General features: G+C 38.4%; 1 protein-coding gene across 1 annotated transcript in view; it reads left to right on the forward strand.

Moving 5' to 3' along the window:
- LOC134338420 (SEC14-like protein 2) overlaps positions 1 to 19,831 on the forward strand; it is a 63,106-nt gene that overhangs the window by 13,823 nt on the left and 29,452 nt on the right. The window contains exons 3-8 of the mRNA XM_063034224.1: positions 414 to 489; positions 7,462 to 7,505; positions 10,651 to 10,713; positions 16,435 to 16,623; positions 18,507 to 18,602; positions 19,535 to 19,595. Of these exons, the coding sequence (XP_062890294.1) occupies positions 414 to 489; positions 7,462 to 7,505; positions 10,651 to 10,713; positions 16,435 to 16,623; positions 18,507 to 18,602; positions 19,535 to 19,595 (529 nt within the window). The remainder of the gene's footprint in view (positions 1 to 413; positions 490 to 7,461; positions 7,506 to 10,650; positions 10,714 to 16,434; positions 16,624 to 18,506; positions 18,603 to 19,534; positions 19,596 to 19,831) is intronic.

The following is a 19,831-nucleotide window of genomic DNA, read 5'->3' on the forward strand; positions in this document are numbered from 1 at the left end:
CATTAATGACTGTTGTTTTACATATGGTAACAAATACAATACATGTAGACATCATCAGTTTACGCTAAGTTCTATATTTCTTAAGGGCCGTGATAGAGCACTTTTTTTTTGATTCCAAATATTTGTGGTGCTTGCCAAACAGAGGTGAGTGTGCACAGTGTGTACACAGAACTTTTTATGGTGTGGATAGAAAACAATTTATCAAAGCTTAAGAGATCCTATCTGCATGCTGTTTAATGGAATTAGCTATATTACAGGGCCAAGTACTTGTGAAGCATTGCTGTTGTTTGTCCTACACTTTAAGTTCTGCATGTATTAGCAAACACTACATACTGCTGATTGTTGTGCATTTGGACTTACAGTTATAAATATGATATCGGTCTGATTATATATTTTTTTCTCTATGTTTACAGTTCCGAGAGAATATTCAAGATATCTTGCCCAATCTTCCTGTTCAGGATGACCACTTCCTGCTGCGATGGCTTAGAGGTGCCGACTTTTAGCAAATATATTAAAAATAGCAAATTATGCTGTTTCTTTCCTTCTTGTTTTCCCGTGCTTTGCGCATAGATTTGTGCATAGATTTAGTTTTCACCAAAGTGTACAGTACACCAAGAATTCAAAAAATAACCAACCGAGAGGCCCCAGCCTAAGCTGTGAGACTGTTCTCCTCGTGCTGTATGTGGTGCTGGATAAACTATCAATACTTTATCATGCTCAGGGAAAATATGGATCAGCATCCACATAATTCAGAAACAAAAAGGCTAGAAGTGTTAGCAGAGTCGGGCTCAACTTGCTTTCTCAGGTTCTAGGCAATTCAAACACTTTGTTTTATAATCTCTAAAAGTCTAAATGACTCGTCATCATAATTTATCCCATTATGTTAGTTAATTTTAGCCAACCTACTTAAATATTTGCTTTTTTTAAATGGTTTGCCAACATTGGAGAATACCAGACTGTGTTTCATTGACAATCAGTCTATTTTACTGTGAGGTATTGTTATTATTGTGGACTGTATAGAAAATTCTTTTGACACTATTGCAAGCCTTATAGTTGAAGGCCACTGAATCATTTGTGTGGGTTTACAGGGCACTTTTCAATGCAATGCTAACAAATCTGCTTGTTCAGCATTTCTGTCAGTTGCGTGATTTTGCAGGTCACATCAATATATGTTTGTCATCTAGATTTTTCATTAACTACCGAGATTCTAATAACTAATTAAATAGCTAAAATCTTACTAAGTGTTAGAGCTAAGCACAACCCAATGAATATAATCAACATTATTGGAATATAAACTTGTACTTTGCATAATATTTCAATTGCCACTACATCTTTACCATTTTTTGGAAAAGTTATTGGAACATAACTTGCTTTTGTATAGTCCTATAGCCAGAAAACAAGTTCAAAGTTCAAAAGTACAAAGTAAACTTATCAAAGTATGTATACGTTACCATACACTACCTTGAGATTAATTTTCTTCCAGGCATTTACAGGAAAAAAGAAATACAATACACTTTACAAAAAAATGGAAGTAACAGATGAGTCTGGCAAACAATCAATGTGCAAGACATATAATACTGAGAATATGAGTTGTTAAAAAAGTCCTTATAAATGAATCAGTAGGTTGTAGAATCAGTTCAGAGTAGTGAACGAAGTTACCCATGCCAGTTCAGGAGCCTGGTAGTTGCAGAGTAGTAACTATTCCAGGTGTGGGAATAAAGGTCCCGTACCTCTTGCCCAATGGTAGTAGTGAGAAGAGGGCATGGTCTGTATGGCAGTGGTCTTTGATAATGGCTCCATGTACAGTAAATATATTCAATGGTGGGGAAGACTTTACCTGTGATGGACTGGGCTGTACCTTCCAATTACTGTAGTTCTTCTCCCCCCATGTTTGGACTTTGGTGTTTCCATGCCAGGCAGTGATACAACCTGCTAGGACATTCTCCAATGTGCACCTATTGAAGTTAGTCAAAGTTTTTGGTGACACTATACAAACTTTCAAGAAAGTAGAGGCACTGTTATGCCTTCTTTGTGATGACACTTAATTGCTGGTCCCAGGACAGTTTCTCTTGTATGTTAATACCAAGGAATTTAAAGTTACTGACTCTCTCCACTGATCCCCAAATGAAAGCTAGTTTATGGACTTTTGACTTCTTCCTCCTGCAGTCAGTAATCAGCTCTTTGGTTTTGCTGACACTGTCGTTGTGTCCCCACCTAACCAGATTTTCATTCTCCCTCCTATTTGTGTAACAGCAACAGTACAAAACTGTGACAATAATTGGAACCTTCAGAAATTTAAAAATATGATTGGGCAGAGTTTACATACATTTATGAAAAGGAAATTGGTTTGACAGATCTGCTTATGGTTTTCTGAGGTTTAATCAGAATTGATGGACAATAAATGGATAAGCTATATATGCAAATACAGGTAAAGTGCCAACTAAGAGATTATTTAACAAAACTAGAGGATTGGATTGGGATAATGAACTGGTTGGTTGTAGTAATGGACAACAGACAGGAAATAAAAAGAAAAGTCATTTTGGCTTCGGAAGCCATGACGAATGAGTGAGATTGTGGATTACGAGGAGGATGTAGGCTGGCTCAGTGAAAGGATGTGGCAGATTGCAAATAACGTAGAAAAATGCAAGGTCATCTACATGGAGTATTTTCTAAAGGGCGAGAATTTGTAAAGTATTGCTATTCAGAGAGGTTTGATTATCCTGTTCCAGGAATCATTTTAAAGCAATCTGCAGTACAGTAAGCACCTAAGAAGACTAACACTATGTTGGTGTTGATTGCTGAAATTAAATAGGGCCCTAATAAAACTGCACATGGATATTGTGTGTAGATCAGGTTTCCCTTCTTATGGAAAGATATACATGCAACAGAAGTGCAATCAAGGTTTACCTGAGACGGTGCTGCAATTTGTTGGGATGATTTTGGCTTCGAGGTGGACTGAGTGTTGGTTAAACTGTTTCCCATTTGTCCTGAGGATTAGCTCTATTTCATTTAGCAGCTTTTTGAAGATGAGGTGTAGCTTTACACTGCAAAAGTTTGAGGATGGGATTGGGGCAGTGACGCAATGCAACCTTGCACTGACATTGTTAGAGAAATTCACTGCTTGCATGCAATCCATGAAGCAGACCTGAAGCAGAGATAAATTTGCACGTGCAATTGAACACTCTTTGTATGACGGATTAAATACATTGGTAGGTGGGAAAAAAAGGCCATGTATCCTGTTCCTGCATTTCTCTTGGAGTTAATATGTAATGGACCCCCTGCCCTTTTGCCTCTGGATAGAACCCGCTTTGTAATATTAGGGACAATTCTTCAGCTGCCGAAAGAAGGTGACCAAGGAAGACCCTGGCAATGATCTTTCTTGCTGTGATGACTTTGATTACAGTAGTGTAATTGAATTCATTTTCTTTCTTTTATGATTAATGGTATCTGAGTTCCCCTTTTGTGCCCTTGTCTTCCTAGATATGGAGATAAATTATGAATTTGTGATTGGATTTTCTCTTCACCAAATTTCAGAACCTCAAGAGGCACAATGTCTTCTCCCTTATTTCTAATTAGCATGCAACTTGTATGATTGATTGTTGATTGGAGTGTGGTGCGACTGTACCAGGTAGTTTATTATCACAAACATCTATTTATTACACTTGACTTCTATTGCTAATAGCATAGTACATACAAAGTTGCAATAGTTGACCTTAAGACAGTGACTTTTCAATATGGAGGGGAACAGGAAGGATGAGAGATGTTTAAAAAATGCTTAATTATTTCCACCCCTCCAAATAAGTGCTAGCCTGCTGACCAGAGAACTTACTATTATTATTATTATTATTATCGTGTCCTCTTCTATGAGCCATTTAGTTAAACAGGGTCACCTAAAAATATAAGTTTGAAAACCATTGCCTTAAGGTTTCATCACATTCATCAACCTTCAGCAGCGCTTGCACATCACGCTAATGCACGCGTGTCACACTTCTGTTTTCTCTGATATTCTTTGAAATGGAAATTAAGGAGAGTGTTATGGGCTTCTTGATTGATAACCATTCATCAAACACTGCCATACTGCCCCATTCATAATCACAGTCACTCAGTCAATCTACACAATGAGAATCAGAAACAGGGTTGTTATCACCGGCATATGTCGTGACATTTGTTAACTTTGTGGCTGCAGCGCAATGCTTAATAATAGAGCAAAAACAGTGGAAAAACAATATATAGTTACATTAAACAAGTAGTGCAAAAATAAAAATGTAGTGAGGTAGTGTTCCTGGGTTCAATATCTGTCCAGAAATCGGATGGAAGAGGGGAAGAAGCGGTTCCTGAATTGCTGAGTGCGTGCCTTCAGGCTTCTGTACCTCCTTCCTGGCAGTAGCAATGAGAACAAGGCATAACTTGGGTGATGGGGGTCCTTTGTGATGAATGCTGCCTTTTTTTTTTGAAGCATCGCTCCTTGAAGGCGTCCTGGATACTATGTGGGGGCTAGTGTCCATGATGGAGCTGTCTAAATTTACAACTTCCTGCAGCTTATTTCGATTCTGTGCAGTAGCACACCCCACACCCCCATATCAGGCGGTGACACCGCGAGTTTGCATGCTCTCCACGGTGCATCTATAGAAATTGTGAGAAAACAACTACACAATTTAATCAAGTAGGCTGCTTTCGTACTTGAACCCAACATTAGGCATTTGGTAGATAATTTTAACTGAACGTGTTTGGCAGATGCTCAATTTGCTTTAGCAATGCACATTGACAATATGTCACGTTATACTTTAGTTAAGATGGCATTGTATTTACCTGATTAGTTAAATGCTTAAGCTCTCATGGTATGAATCAAAGAGGAACAAACCATCTTGGTTTGCATGCCTTTTTCAACCTGCTGCATCAGAAATAGATTAACTGGTCTCTTTTGGACTGAGGGTGAAGAGTAACTGTTGTATTTGCTAAAATGACAGGTGTTGTACTTAAAGTGATTAAAAAACAAGTTGATTAAAGACATCTTTTTTTTCTGCATGGGTACCTGCAGGAGATTGAGATACAGTAGGGCTTTAGGAAACAGGTTGAAGTCCACCATAACAGAAGACCAGGTCAGATGAAAAAGTATCATGAATTAGCTGGGCGAGTCTGGGGAGCTTATGAAAAATTAAGAAGCTTTTTAATTAAAGGTACAATGCAAATTCAGGTCATCTTTATCAATGTCTTTCTACTGTTTACGAGGCACGTTTCAGGAGTCTGCTGAAACAATCTGCAGTAGGATGGTTACAGTTCCCATGTTTCTCAAGAAATTTGATCCACGCAGAACAAAGTGGCTCACTTCAGTCAACTTCACTTGCCCCATCACTACAACATGTGGGCTCACTTTCAAGGACTCTTCATCTCATGTTCTCAATATTCATTGCTTATTTATTATTATTATTATTTATTTTTGTATTTGCACACTAGTTGTACACCCCGGTAGGTGTGGTCATCCATCGATTCTATTATGGTCATTATTCTGTTTTAGTTATTATTCTATTATGGATTTATTGCATATACCTGCAAGAAAGTGAATCTCAGGGTTGTATATGACATACGTACAGTGCTTTGAACTTGAGTGGTACCTCATCAAACCACCTCAACAATCATTCCCTCCACTTCCAATGCACGTGGCCGCAATGCGTGTCATTTATAGAGGCACTGCAGTGACTAGCCTTGGCTATTCTGACAGCACCACCAAAACCTCGAGGAACAAAGGCAGCAAGCGTGTGGGTGTGCTTCCACTTGCAGTTTCCAAGGGATGCACCATCCTGATTCGGATTCCAAAAACGCAATAAATGGAGAAAAGCAGGTTTGATATGATGAAGTGCTTTATTGATGTAGATATGCTTATATGACTTATTATTGAATAAAAGTCTAAAGCACGTTTCAGTAAGGTGGGTAAAATTGAGCTGACACTCTGTTGCTGAGAGTTGGCCTGAGCCCCACCCAAAGAATAGCCTGATTGACAGGAGATTACACTGGGTTAGAGTTGCGCATTCTGTCCAAGATGATGTCAAGTTTTATCAGTTTTTAATAAAAATATAAACCCCAAAAAATATTAAAAATGTGTGAAAACTCAGTAGCATTTGCCTTCCAGGATACATTCTGGACCTGCAGTGCATCCGGAATGAAAACAGATAATGCTGGAAATATTCAGCAGATTAGGCAGCATCTGTGGAAAGAGAAATGTTAACGTTGATATTTTTCTTTCTTTCTTCAGATCATGCCAGACTTCCTAAGCATTCAATGTGTTCTGTTTTTACTGCAGAGCTACAGCTTTTTAAAAAAATATATGTGTCATGTAAATCTTGGACTTAAGTACGTGGGATCTGCTGAATGCAGGCATTTCCCTTTGATACCATGAGTCAAAGTCTGCACTTTGTACCTGAATAAGTGAATTGCAATCTATAAATAATTATCACTACTTATAGTGGAGTGCTTGGTGATTCATAGAAACTTCCTCAATACATTTCTGCCTAATGCCATTAAAATTGTCCAAACTATGCCGAATAGAGTATCCATAAAGCAATGTTGTGTTACTTCATTTTCTTTCCATATTTCTCCTGTACATTGATAAATGGTTGACCTTTGCACTGATTATGATATCAGTTATGTGCATGTAGATATTTTGATTACACATGGTTTAAAGTGAAAGATAAAGAAGTGACTAAGTTTTACAATGAATTTTGTCACATTAGTTGGGTAAATGATAATTCTGAGCTTGAACAGTTTGGAGCAAGTGAAAAGACAATGCGGCAATGTTTTCATGCGGCAAATATTTCATTTATATATTTTATATGTGACTATCACAGCAACCAAGAAAATTATAAATATGGAACACTGATATTAAAAAATAATGTGGGATAAGTGACATTCTTTGCATTTACTTTCTATAACATAAAATTAAAATAATGGCAGAAACATATTGCCAATTAATGGGATTTGTAGTATGTAGAAAATTACAACTTCCATTAAACATATTTTGCTCCAATGCTTTGAAATATGTAAAATGGGATTTGTGAATAAGTGAATTTTTACCTTAAATATATTCTTAGATTTTCACAATTTTTAAGATCAGAAGAGGAAAGTAAATATCAGGTGAGTGAAAGTGATGCTGGATTTCTAGACGAGCAGTGGATATGAGCAGAAGTAGGGAACAAATGGCCAGTAATCCTAGGTTGAGGAAGCCGAATATGTGAGTTAAAATAGTGACTAGCTAACAAAGCTGAGGAAATGAAGTGTGTTCTACCTGGTTTACTATCTTAAATGCTACTTTACTACTTTAAATACTTTAAACCTCCAAAGACTTTTATAAGTTAAAACTGCTCACCTATTTTGTTTAAGCTAAAGCTTCATCTTATTTGCATTCCAAGTAAGAAATATGTTTTAATCTGCAAATAAAAGAAAATAACTGTAAGCTTGTATTTACAGCCAGGAGTTTCAATCTTCAGAAGGCAGAGCATATGGTTCGCAAGGTAGGAAAATCTGTTAAATATATTACTGCTGGTGTTTCTCATTTTCTTCAATAGGAGCCAGACCTTCCCTACTTTTTTTTGGGAAAAGCAACCATTCCTCTCAATTCATTTCCTAGATCTGATGGGAGGAATTGGCAAATATTGTATTTCCAAAGCTGTGATTAAATTGAAAAAAAAGAGTGGTTAAAAAAAGTGGCAAATGGATTTAATTGTTAAACCAATGTTAAAATCATTTACTTTGGACTCTAAAAGGAGAGAAAGAATGCTAAATGGTAAAAACCTTAACACAGATTTGAGTCCTATTGAAAGGACATTGTTCATCTCCTAGTACCTTATCCTTTTATTTAGTTTTCTTGTAAGTTAATTGCGCATGCCCTGGTTGTTTCAAATTTCCATTACTCCATGATTGAAACTCTAGTCACTAGACTGGCCAAAATCATTAGCTTGCTGTTTGGGTCATTTAAGATTCATAACTTTATCCTATCATGTGTTGCAAAGTATGAGCACTAACACTGATTAGATTCATATATCAAGTTATTTTGTAGCTTCATCTTTCCCATCGGAGATCTCCAGTTTCATATTTTCCAAAGCTGTTTCAGGACTCTATCAAATTCTTAGCTGGTTACTTAAATGATTCACTGAACGTTGTGATAAATCTGGTAGGCACGCAGATCGTATTAAATCAGGGTTTGTTTTCACATTTACTAACAAGACCACAGTTTCACTCTACTTGCAAATGTTCACATCAATTTCAGAAATAACAAATTAAAGACAAAATATTCAGTCTGTTGAGTGGAGTATAAAAAGATTAAAGTTAATCTTAGGTGTGAGGTGATGCATTTCAGTCATTCAGTCAGTGATATAAATATACATAAAGTAGCAGGGTGCTAAGAAATATTGCAAACTGAAGATCCTCGGGTTGAAGTTCTAAGTTCCCTGAAAGTGGCAACATGGGTAGACAGGGCCATGAAGAAGTTTACCTTGTGCTTGAAGCATAAGATATAAAAGCTGGGAAACAAGAGACTGCTGATGTTGAAATCTAGAGCAAAAACAAAACAATCCACTGGACGAACTGTAATAGGAAACATCTGTAAAAGGAAATGGACAGCTGACATTTCAGGTTGAGACGTTTCATCTGGTCTGGAAGTTGGGATATTATGTTGTAACCTTATAAGACGTTGATTATTTTGCACATGGACTCATGCACCACCAGGTTTAGAAACAGCTATGACCCCTCAACAATCAGGCTCTTGAACAAAGGGGATAACTTCACTCAACTTCACTTGCCCCATCAATGAAATGTTCCCAATGGACTCACTCTCAAGGATCCTTCCTCTCATGTTTTTGATATTTGTTGCTTACCTATTGATATTGTTGGTTCTTCTTTTTGCATTTACACAGTTTGCTGTCTCGTGCACTCTGGTTGAGTGCTCCAGTTGGGTGTCCGTTCGTTGATTCTGTTGTAGTTACTATTCTATATATTTGTTGAGTATGCCCAAAGAAAATGAATCTCAGGATTGTATATGGTGACATAGATGTACTTTGATAATAACATTTCCTTTGAACTTTGAACTTTCGAACTTTGGACCATTGTATGTGTTTCTGGTCACCACCATAAAGGAAGAATGTGGCTGCACTGATGGAAGTGTAGTGGAGATTCACTAAGATTTTGACTGGAGAAATTTAGTTACAGAGGAAAGTTTGGATAGCTTGGGCTTATTTTCCCTCGAGCAAAGAAGGCAGATGGGTGACCTAATTGATACGTATAAAATTGGTATCGTTTTTCCATGATAAGTGTATCAAGAGGAAGAGGGCATACATTCAAATGTTAGAAGTAGCATTTTTAAATGGGATTTAAGAGGAAAGCTTTTTACCTAGAGAGTAGTTGGTATCTGGAACTTGCTGCATGTAGAGTTGATGAAATCATACTTATCGTTATGTTAAAGAGACATTTGTTCAGGTGATTAAAACAAAAAAGGATATAAACTTAATGTGGGAAAATGAGATTTGTGCAGATGGCCAAAAAGGATAGCGTGAATGTAGTGTGCTGAAGAGGCTGTCTCTGTGTTGCACAGCTCAATGATTCAAGATGCATATTGCAGATTTTGGAGGTGCTGACACCGTGTTAGTACAGCTTACAGTCATGTTGCACTGGTGATGAAAGAACGTTTAGAATGGTGAATGGGTTCTTTTGCCTGCCTGGATAGAGTTGATCTAATGTAAAACAGTTTTTAGAGTGTATTGCATAATGGTCCTGTTTTTTTGCCTTGTAATTGGAATGACTTAGAGGAGCCAGGAAATGAGTCACTCCCCGTGTAGTATCCAGGCTCTGAGCAGTTCGTGAGAAGTTGAAATATTTCTGTGAGTGATTCTGTTAGCTTCTAATCAGTGATGATCTCCCAGAATGCTGATGGTTATAGTGGTGAACATCAAGAGAAGGTGGTTATGCTGCTTTAAACGCTAGCGCATTAAGATTGATTTATTTAGATATGTGCTTGTTTATTGCGATACAGTGAGGAACAGGACCTTCCAGCTGCACTGCCCAGCAGTCTCCTGATTTAACCGGGGACAATTTACAATGATGAATTAACCTACCAACCAGTACTCCTTTGGACTGTGGGAGAAAACCCATGCAGTCATGAAGTGAACATACAATCTCCTTACAGGCAGCAGCAGGGTTAAACCTGGGTCACCTGTACTGTAGAGCGTTGTACTCACCACTGCTCTACTCATTTTGAACCTCATTGTCTACCTGACTGCATTTTCTCTGTAGCTGGTGCACTTTATTCTGCACTCATACTTCAAACTAACTGAATACACTGTGTAATGATTTGATCTGTGTGAACAGTAATGCAAGACAAGCTTTTCACTGTATATGTGACGATAATAAACCAACTTAATTTCCATTTCCTAGATTGGTCAGTACCTGGTACTTGTGTGATGTGAACTTTATTTGCCACCTCATACTCATACCTAAATGTTATCCCTGTTTTGTTTCATTACCTAAGGAAATACTAAATTTATGCTACAGAAAGCTCAAAGCTGCTTGACTCAATTATTTAATTTTATGCTAATGGATAATGAAGTTCAACTGCTTGACATGGAGCTGTGTTGAATGTTAACTTGTCTTCATGTTTATTTTTAGCATGTAGAGTTCAGAAGACAAATGAAAGTTGACACACTCACTAGTGGTTGGGAACCTCCGGAGGTAATACTGAAGTACTGTGTATGTTGGGAGAGGGAACTTTATGATATGACTTAAAGCTGATTAAACAGATCTGCAAACCTTGAACAAGAAATTCAACGTTCTAATCAGCAATTTTATAAGTTACATTACCTAACTCTGATTAAATGCTATAAAGATTTTTAAAGGTTAGCACGAACTACCTGATTCAGTCTACACTTTATGGAAAAGTAATTGCTTGTTTTATAATGAAATAGAATACAATTAATGCCATGGGAAGTCCAGCAGCATAGTGACTTGAGGAACCACAAACCTTTTTTGTGATAACTTGCTTTGACTGAGAATCACAAATGGTATTGTCACATTTCAAAATTTTATAACTATCCTCCCCATGCTAAATTTGGTATGAGTATTAATCTGCTTTTATGGTTTGTAGGTCTTAAATCCTCTAGCTGCATCCTCAAAGACCTTAAATTGAGAATCTGGAATAGTGGTGGGCAGTACTTCAGAATCAGAATCAGATTTATCATCACCGGCATGTGACGTGAAATTTGTTAACTTAGCAGCAGCGGTTCAATGCAATACATAATCCATCAGAGAGAGAAAAAAAAAAAACAAAAAATAAAATAAAACATAATAACTAAACAAGTAAATCAAAATAGATTATTTTAAAAAGTGCAAAAGCAGAAATACTGTATATTTTAAAAAAAGTGAGGTAGTGTCCAAAGATTCAGTGTCCATTTAGGAATTGGATGGCAGAGGGGAAGAAGCTGTTCCTGCATCACTGATTGTGTGCCTTTAGGCTTCTGTTCCTCCTACCTGATGATAACAGTGAGAAAAGTGCATGTCCTGGGTGCTGGATGTCTTTCATAATGGGCGCTGCCTTTCTGAGACTCCGCTTCCTAAAGATGTCCTGTATACTTTGTAGGCTAGTACCCAAGATGGAGCTGACTAGATTTACAACCTTCTGCAGCTTTTTTCGGTCCTGTGCAGTAGTCCCTCCATACTGGACAGTGATGCAGCCTGTTAGAATGCTGTCCACGGTGTAATTATAGAAGTTATTGAGTGTATTTGTTGACATGCCAAATCGCTTCAAGCTCCTAATAAAGTAGAGCCGCTGTCTTGCCTTCTTTATGACTACTGGGACCAGGTTAGATCCTCAGAGATCTTGACACCCAGGAACTTGAAGCTGCTCACTCTCTCTACTTCTGATCCCTCTATGAGGATTGGTACGTGTTCCTTCATCTTACCCTTCCTGAAGTCGACAATCAGCTCTTTCGTCTTACCGATGTTGAGTGCCAGGTTGTTGCTGCGGCACCACTCCACTAGTTGGCATATCTCACTCCTGTACGCCCCCTTCCTCACCACCTGAGATTCTACCAACAATGGTTGTATCGTCAGCAAACTTGTAGATGGTGTTTGAGCTATGCCCAGCCACACAGTCATGTGTATACAGAGAGTAGAGCAGTGGGCTAAGCACACACCCCTGAGGTGCACCAGTGTTGATCGTCAGCAAAGAGGATATGTTATCACCAATCCGCACAGACTGTGGTCTTCCAGTTAGGAAGTCGAGGATCCAATTACAGAGGGAGGTACAGAGGCCCAGTGGCACTTTTAGGGGCAGCTAGATCTGCATCACTTCTGAGAGTCATTTGCTCAAACACATAAGTTCCAGATTTTCTGGAAAATACTTGTTGCTGAAAATCTAACTGAGGACTGATAACAGAGTCCTCTCTTTGGCATCTTAGATCAGATTGATTGGAATGGTATAGGATCAAAAATCAACACTTCATCTTTCTCCTAGGCATATTACAAAGTCAGCATCAGATTCAATGATTGAACTTTGTTCTGTAACTCATGATTCTAGGAGTATCTTTTTTTCCTCCTTTCCCCTGTGTTCTCATCCTTCTGCCTGCTGTAATGATCAACTGCAACTATCAAGGTCTCACCATCAACACAAGAGATTCTGCAGATGCTTGAAATTTTAAATCACATTACATAAAATGCTAGTGAATTCAGCATGTCAGGCAGCATCTACGGAGGGGAATAAACAGTTGACGTTTCAGGCCAAGACCCTTCATTGGGACTGGACAGTAAGGGGAGAAGCCAGAATAAGAAAGTAGAGAGGGGAAGAAGTACAAGCTAGCAGGCGATAGATGAGACTAGGCGAAGGGGAAAGTGGCTGAATGGGTGACAGGGGATGAAATAAGAAGCTGGAGGTGATAGGTGGAAGAGGTAACGGGCTAAAGCAGAAGGAATCTGATTGGAGAGAACAGCGGACCGTAGAAGGAAGGGAAGGAGGAGGTGATGGGCAGCTGAGGAGAAGAGGTAAGAGGGTAACCAGAATGAGGAATGGAAAAAGAGAGAAAGGGGGAGGGGACATCAGTACTAGAAGTTAGAGAAATCAATCTTCATGCCATCAGGTCTCCATTCCTCCCACAAATACTCCTTGACTTGCTGAGTTCTTCCTTAACCTTTGTTTGTTGCTGGTTCTTCACTCTATGGATATGCTGAGCATTTCTAGTGGTTTCTATTTTTTTATTTCCAATTTCCAACATCTGCAGTTTCTCTTCCCTTTTTGATCTATAGATGCCTGCTTGGCAGATAATGGGCGAAGAATGCATATTTTGACTGTACTGCTTTTTGCCTGAACAAAGTCATCTGAAGTAAAATTTATGAATGTGGGGATATTGGTGGTGAACTAGCAATGACAGACTCATTGGATGCTGCAAATGGAAGGGCCACATTTGGTCCATTGAGTCAACATTTGTGAACTTGAAGAGCAGCCAAGCTCCCGCTTTATCCTTGTATCCCTTCTTCAATTATTTATTGTTTTGAACATATCTATTACATATGCACTGTACCTTCAGTTTATTGGGCGGTAAAATGATTCCATTAGTTCGATCTTGTGAATATAAAGAGATTGCTATTTCTGACCATGCTCCTGTGCTTTTATCCATAAATCTTCCTGGTTTTCCTCAGACAAACAGATTCTGGCATTTTAATTTAACTTTGTTATCTGACAAGGATTTCTTAAAGTTCTTGGAGAGGCAAATTACTCTCTGTTTTTGAAGAGAATACAGTGGATGAGACTTATAGCCTTGTCATATGGGATACCTTTAAAGCATATATTAGAGGACAAATAATTTCTTCACAATATCACAAGACAATGGAGCAGAAGTAGGCCATTTGGCCCATCGAGTCTGCTCCGCCACTCCACCATGAGCTAAACGATTCTCCCATCTTGTTCCAATTTCCGGCTTTTCCCCCATATCCCTTGATACCCGGACTAATTAGATACCTATCAATCTCCTCCTTAAACACCCTCAATGATCGGGCCTCCACAGCTGTATGCGGCAATGAATTCCATAAATCCACAACCCTCTGGCTAAAAAAATTTCTCCTCATCTCTGTTTTAAATGGGTACCCTCTTAGTCCAAATATAGTCTAAATCCTAAACAGCATGATAATGGAGAAATATTTATCACCGCATAGCAATGCACAAACTCACTCCGCCTCCAAGATAAGCACAAGTGGATTGAGGATTAAATTGAAATTTGCTAGTGCAGCACAGATCTGTTGTCTTCCATTTCAACTGTAGAGGTTTTAGATATATCTGTGGAGCAGTGAGTAAGGATGCTCTGTTCTTCAAGTTTGGGAGCTCTTTGCAATAACAGCTGGGAAAGATACTGAGTGAGGTGCTTTCAATTATTGCCACTCCTGCATTTTCACTCCTCCCCCCCACCCCCCATGCACATTTGTTTCATCTATGTTCTCTTGCTTCTTGGAATCCCTACCTGTCTGTGCTTTCTTCATGAACCCTTTCATGATACAATCCCCTCCATCATCTTAACATATTCTGTGCAATGTAAACCTCCATCTTTACTGAGTCCCTCTCATCTCCAGTCGCGATGCCCAGCAGTCCCCCGTGATTTAATCCTAGCCTAATCACGGGACAATTTACAATGCCCAATGAATCTACCAAGTGGTACATCTTCGGACGGTGAGAGGAAACCAGGGCACCCGGAAGAAACACACATAGTCACGGGCGAATGTACAAACTTCTTACGGGCAGCGGCAACCTTTTGAGTTAGTTCCACAGTCTGGTCTGATCCTGGACGTGAAATGGAACAAAACATTCTATTGAATGCTGCTATAAAATTTGTAGGATCTTTGCTCTTCTTGGTAATTCTGGCAGCAGAAATGAGTCATGAATAAAACAGGTTACCAACGTTTGAGGAAAGCAATAAACTGACCAGGCAAATTAACCTGTAATTGTGAACAAAGTTGAGGAGCACTTTCATCAAAAAGAAGAAACAAACAGTGGCCAATCTGATTTCAAAATGGGGATTTTCTATTTGACTGGCATCCTTTAATTGAGGAACACAGGAGATTCTGCAGATCAACACACTCAAAATGCAGCAGGTCAGGCAGCATCTATGGAAATGAACAGATAAGCGACGATTTGAGCCGAGACGCTTCTTCAAGATAACAAAAGTCGGGGAGGAGAAAGGGGCTCGCTGGAAGGCGTTAGGTTGAAGCCAGCTGGGTGGAAAAGATCAAGGGCTGGAGAAGAAGGAACCTGATAGGAGAGGAAGGTGGACCATTGGAGAAGGAGGAGGGTCCCACGAGGAAGTAATAGGCAGGTGAGAAGTGGCTTTACCTCTGAATTTCTTCAGGTGCTAGAAATCCGGAGCAATACACGCAAAATGCTGGGGAAGCTGTAGTATTTTGTGTGTGTTGTTTTAATTGAGGAAGTCATACCACTAGCAAAAGATAAGGTCTTGAGTTCCTTGTGAAGGGTTACTATTTGAAATTAATACAGTGAGTATCACAGAGAAGAAATGAAATGGATGAGAAATAATTGAAACAGAAGTAACGTTTACGGAGGAGATGTTGGACTGGGGCAATGAAGTAAACTAACTGTTCTGGAACCCGGCGTTAATAGCTGCTACTGTTTTTGATGTGAATAAATGATCATAAATTAGTATCTAGGCAAGCAACTTAGAAGTTAGATGACAGTGGCAGTAAAAAATCAAACAGGCAAGTGTAAAAATGGTAGTGTGTACTCTGAGTAATTAGACAGGAATTAAAATGAAACTTCTGAATAATAGTTTCCATGTGATGGTGGTAGATGAAGAGTAAAAGTTGTGCTTAATTTGTATGTTTTGTGATTTTTATCTCATCTTTGCGGCATAAAAGAGCTGCCATCAGCTCATTGACTGATAAGTATCAAAGGACTGAGTTACAAGAAGCAATAGAAAATGTATCTTGTTAATGATTTTAATAAGAAGTAAGAACATGAATGCATTCAGAAAGATTAATAATAAGACAAGTTCATGATTGCATAAAAGGTAGATTAATGAGGGAGGAGCTCTTCAAGTTAATATGGAAAGATTAGTTAGGTGTTTGGAAGGTCCTCCTAATTTGTGCATTCTTTTCTAATCCTGTTGAGGGATTTTTAGTTTAATGCATTTTTAGACAAATGTGAGCCACATCTGCTGGTTTTTAATCCATTTTAAAAACTAAAAAGGGCAGCTTTAAAAAACTGATCTCCTCTTAAAAGTAAAGTAACTGGCATTAACTATGTTAGTTCTGTACACATTCGACTTACCAATGCAGAAGTTCATGTGCTAAACCCCCTTCTTTCTGGGAGATCTTAAGATGGGTAGGAAAGTATTGGCAATCAGGGAAAGTAGATAAAATGTTTTAAAAGAATGTTGACTGTGGGATATTTTTTGGCAGGTTATCATTCGTTACTTTTCTGGAGGCATGTGTGGCTATGACAAAGATGGCAGCCCTATATGGTATGATGTAATTGGCCCTCTGGATGCAAAAGGGTTGATGCATTCAGCTTCTAAACAGGATTTTTTAAAAACAAAAATCCGAGACTGTGAACGGCTGCGAGATGAGTGTATTAAACAATCAAAAAAGGTAAGGAGTCTGTTGGAATTGAAAATAGAAACCATCTGGATAAGCAGTGCAGAATCATGAAACTTCCTAGTTTTTTGAATTTCGGCATAACGTTAGAAATTTGGAACTCTTCCAGGTTAAAAGTTGAATTATGTTTAACTCTTAAGGAATCTAGTACATTGATTTTCATTTATTATTAATGCTGGAATAATCATTTTAGTTTTGAATATTGAGCAATTGAGGATTTTAAAAGTAAACTTTAAGTAGTTATTTTTATTCTAGTGAAGGAGTTTAAAACAACAGAACAAAATCATCATATAAAAGATTATGAAAATATGGCGTTCTAAATATGCTTCGGAAATGATGAAATCTCCACATAATAACATCAATGAATGGAGGTTTCAGGTTCATAAGTTTAAGAAAGAATATTCGTTAATCAAAGTCACAGCACTCTGGTTGCATCATAGGGATCTGGTGCATTGTTCTAAATGCAGGCAAATCTGATCCATTACAATTTAAGAATTATTTTATTCTTAGTATGACTTTATTTACTGTCTTGGTCAGGCACCCTTACAATCTGTCAGGAGAGAAGTACCCAGTTTCTCTGTAGGTTCTTAACAGCAAAATAAAAGCAACAATGAGGTGAGAGTGAAAGTAGATAACATTGTTGGGATTCATTAATCCTCATCTCAATTTCTCTCCTCTTCAGCATAGATTAAAATTTGACATTTGGTAACTAAGGCACAATTTTTCATGTATAGGTGTAGTCATATATAGTTCAGTCCAACTTAACTGTAGATTGCACTGTGAACTTAAATGTTTTAAAGAAATGCCTCTTCAGATTTCTGTTATTATAATTGTGAACTAACTATTTTTTTTGCTGTATGTTTACCGTACAAGTCAATAGTGTCTAGGGTAAGAAAATATGATCATAGTGAATGAAGTGGAAAAAAATTGTTTATTTCCTGCTATGATCATACATAAAATCTGTATCTAATTGTCGAGCCTATGTCTTTGTAGCCTTCTTGGCTGTGTATGATCCTTGAAATCTCTTTTGGTTTGGTTTTAAAGTTGTGCTTTTGACCTGTTAGACATTGGCGAGACCTGTTGTAAGTTGAGGGGCACTTTCATGAAGCACCTTCGCACCATCCCCCACAAATGGGACTTCCTGGTGGCCAAATATTTTAATTCCCATTCTGACGTGTCGATCCTTGACCTCTTCATGTTCGAAGATGAGGCCTCCCTCAGGGCGAAGGAGCAACACTTTGTATTCTGTCTGGATACCCTCCAACCTGATGACATGAATTTCAATTTCTCCTTCCAGTAAACAAATTCTTCCCCGACCCACCCTTACTCTATTCCCCACGCTGACCTTTTGCTTTTCTCACCTGCCTATTGCTTTCCCTGGGTCCCCTCCTCCTTCCCTTTCTCCCATGGTCTACTCTCCTCTCCTATCAGATTCTTTCTTCTCCAGCCCTTGACCTTTCCCACGCAACCAGCTTCACCCTTCACCTTCCAGCTAGCCTTCTTCCCCTCCCCCCAACTTTTTATTCTGGCATCTTCCCCCTTCCTTCTCAGTCCTGAAGAGGGATCTCGGCCCGAAACGTCAACTGTTTACTCCTTTCCATAGATGCTGCCTGGCCCGCTGAGCTCCTCCAGCGTTTTGTGTGTGTTGCTGTGGATTTCCAGCATCTGCAGAATTTCCTGTGTTTGTAAATATTGCCAATTCTGTCAGTTATAATGTCTTGAGCTAATATTGAATCTCATTATGCCAAAAGCAAGTCATTAATTTAAATTACACTTGAACACCAAAAGAGAGTTCTTGTTTGGTATAATAAGAAAATGACATGGTTGACAAATTAATTTCCCAGCTAATATTGATTCTGTGATTTTTTTTCTTGCAGCATGGGAAGCATATTGAAACAATCACAATGATCTATGACTGTGAGAATCTAGGAATGAAGCATTTATGGAAACCTGCAGTTGAACTGTACGGAGAAGTAAGGCAACATATAATTCAGCATGTGAAAAAATCAATTTGTACTGAAGAATAACGTTTAAACGATACTAATCCAAGGTTTCTGGTAGCTTGTTATATAAACCTTAATGCATTAAAAGGTGATGTGTTCATAGGCAGTAATCCAGTAGCTGTGACTGGTAATTTCTTTGAGAAAGGTGACAATGATAGTAACTGAGTGGATCATGGGAAATAATGTGTTGTATTAATCCACATATAATTTGTCACCTGATTCTGGAGGTCAGATTACAATGGTACTATAGTTTTCTAATATTTGTTGGTGAGTTCCGTTTGAACTTGCTTTACCTGGTATAGAATTATCATGTCATACAGTGACTATCAATATGCACAAAGGTGTTAGGATGTAACTTGCTGCCTGAAGTTCAAGTTTAATGTCATCTGACTGTACATATATACAACTAAATGAAACAACCGTTTCTCCAGACCACAATGCACCGACACAAGATGTATCACACACAGCACACAAAACAGAATATTATACTATGAATAAATTAATAAAATATTCAACATGCATGTAGCAAAGCACAGCACAGGTAAACAGTAAACAACTCGCTGTCCCAGTGACGAGACCTCAGTGGTGGCAGGGTATTCATTAGCCTCACAGTTTGTGAGGAGAAGCTGTTCACCAGTCTGGCAGTCCTAGTCCTGATGCTTCTGTACCTCCTCCTTGACGGTGGTGGGTCAAGGAGATTGTGGGATGGGTGGTGGGGATCCTCAACAATGCTTGATCTCTTTGCTGTATGTTGCAATACATTAAAGAAAAAAGGCTGGGTGTACAATCCCTGCTACAACAGGGAGTGTTCTAGGTCTATTGTGAGGCAAAAGTGAACGGACTGGTCTCCTAAACAGACATTGACTGCAGCTAATCAATCATAACTATTGTGATTTAACCAGGTACTTACCATGTTTGAGGACAATTACCCTGAGGGATTAAAGTCATTGTTTATTATCAAAGGTAAGCCGTTTTAGATTGACTACATTCCCACATGGGTGGAGAATGCTTGCGAATTTTCTAAATTTGTGCCTATTTATAGTCTAGATTACAATAAATATATTTTTAAGAAGTATGAATTCCTAAGATTTCTCATGTGAGTACAGAAATTCAGATTGGTTTATTGTCCTATAAACCAGGGTGCAACACAATTCTTTGCTAATGCGATTAAACTCAAAGTACAAAGTGAATTTGTTATC

Source organism: Mobula hypostoma, chromosome 27 (assembly GCF_963921235.1).
Source record: "Mobula hypostoma chromosome 27, sMobHyp1.1, whole genome shotgun sequence".
NCBI lineage: Eukaryota > Metazoa > Chordata > Chondrichthyes > Myliobatiformes > Myliobatidae > Mobula > Mobula hypostoma.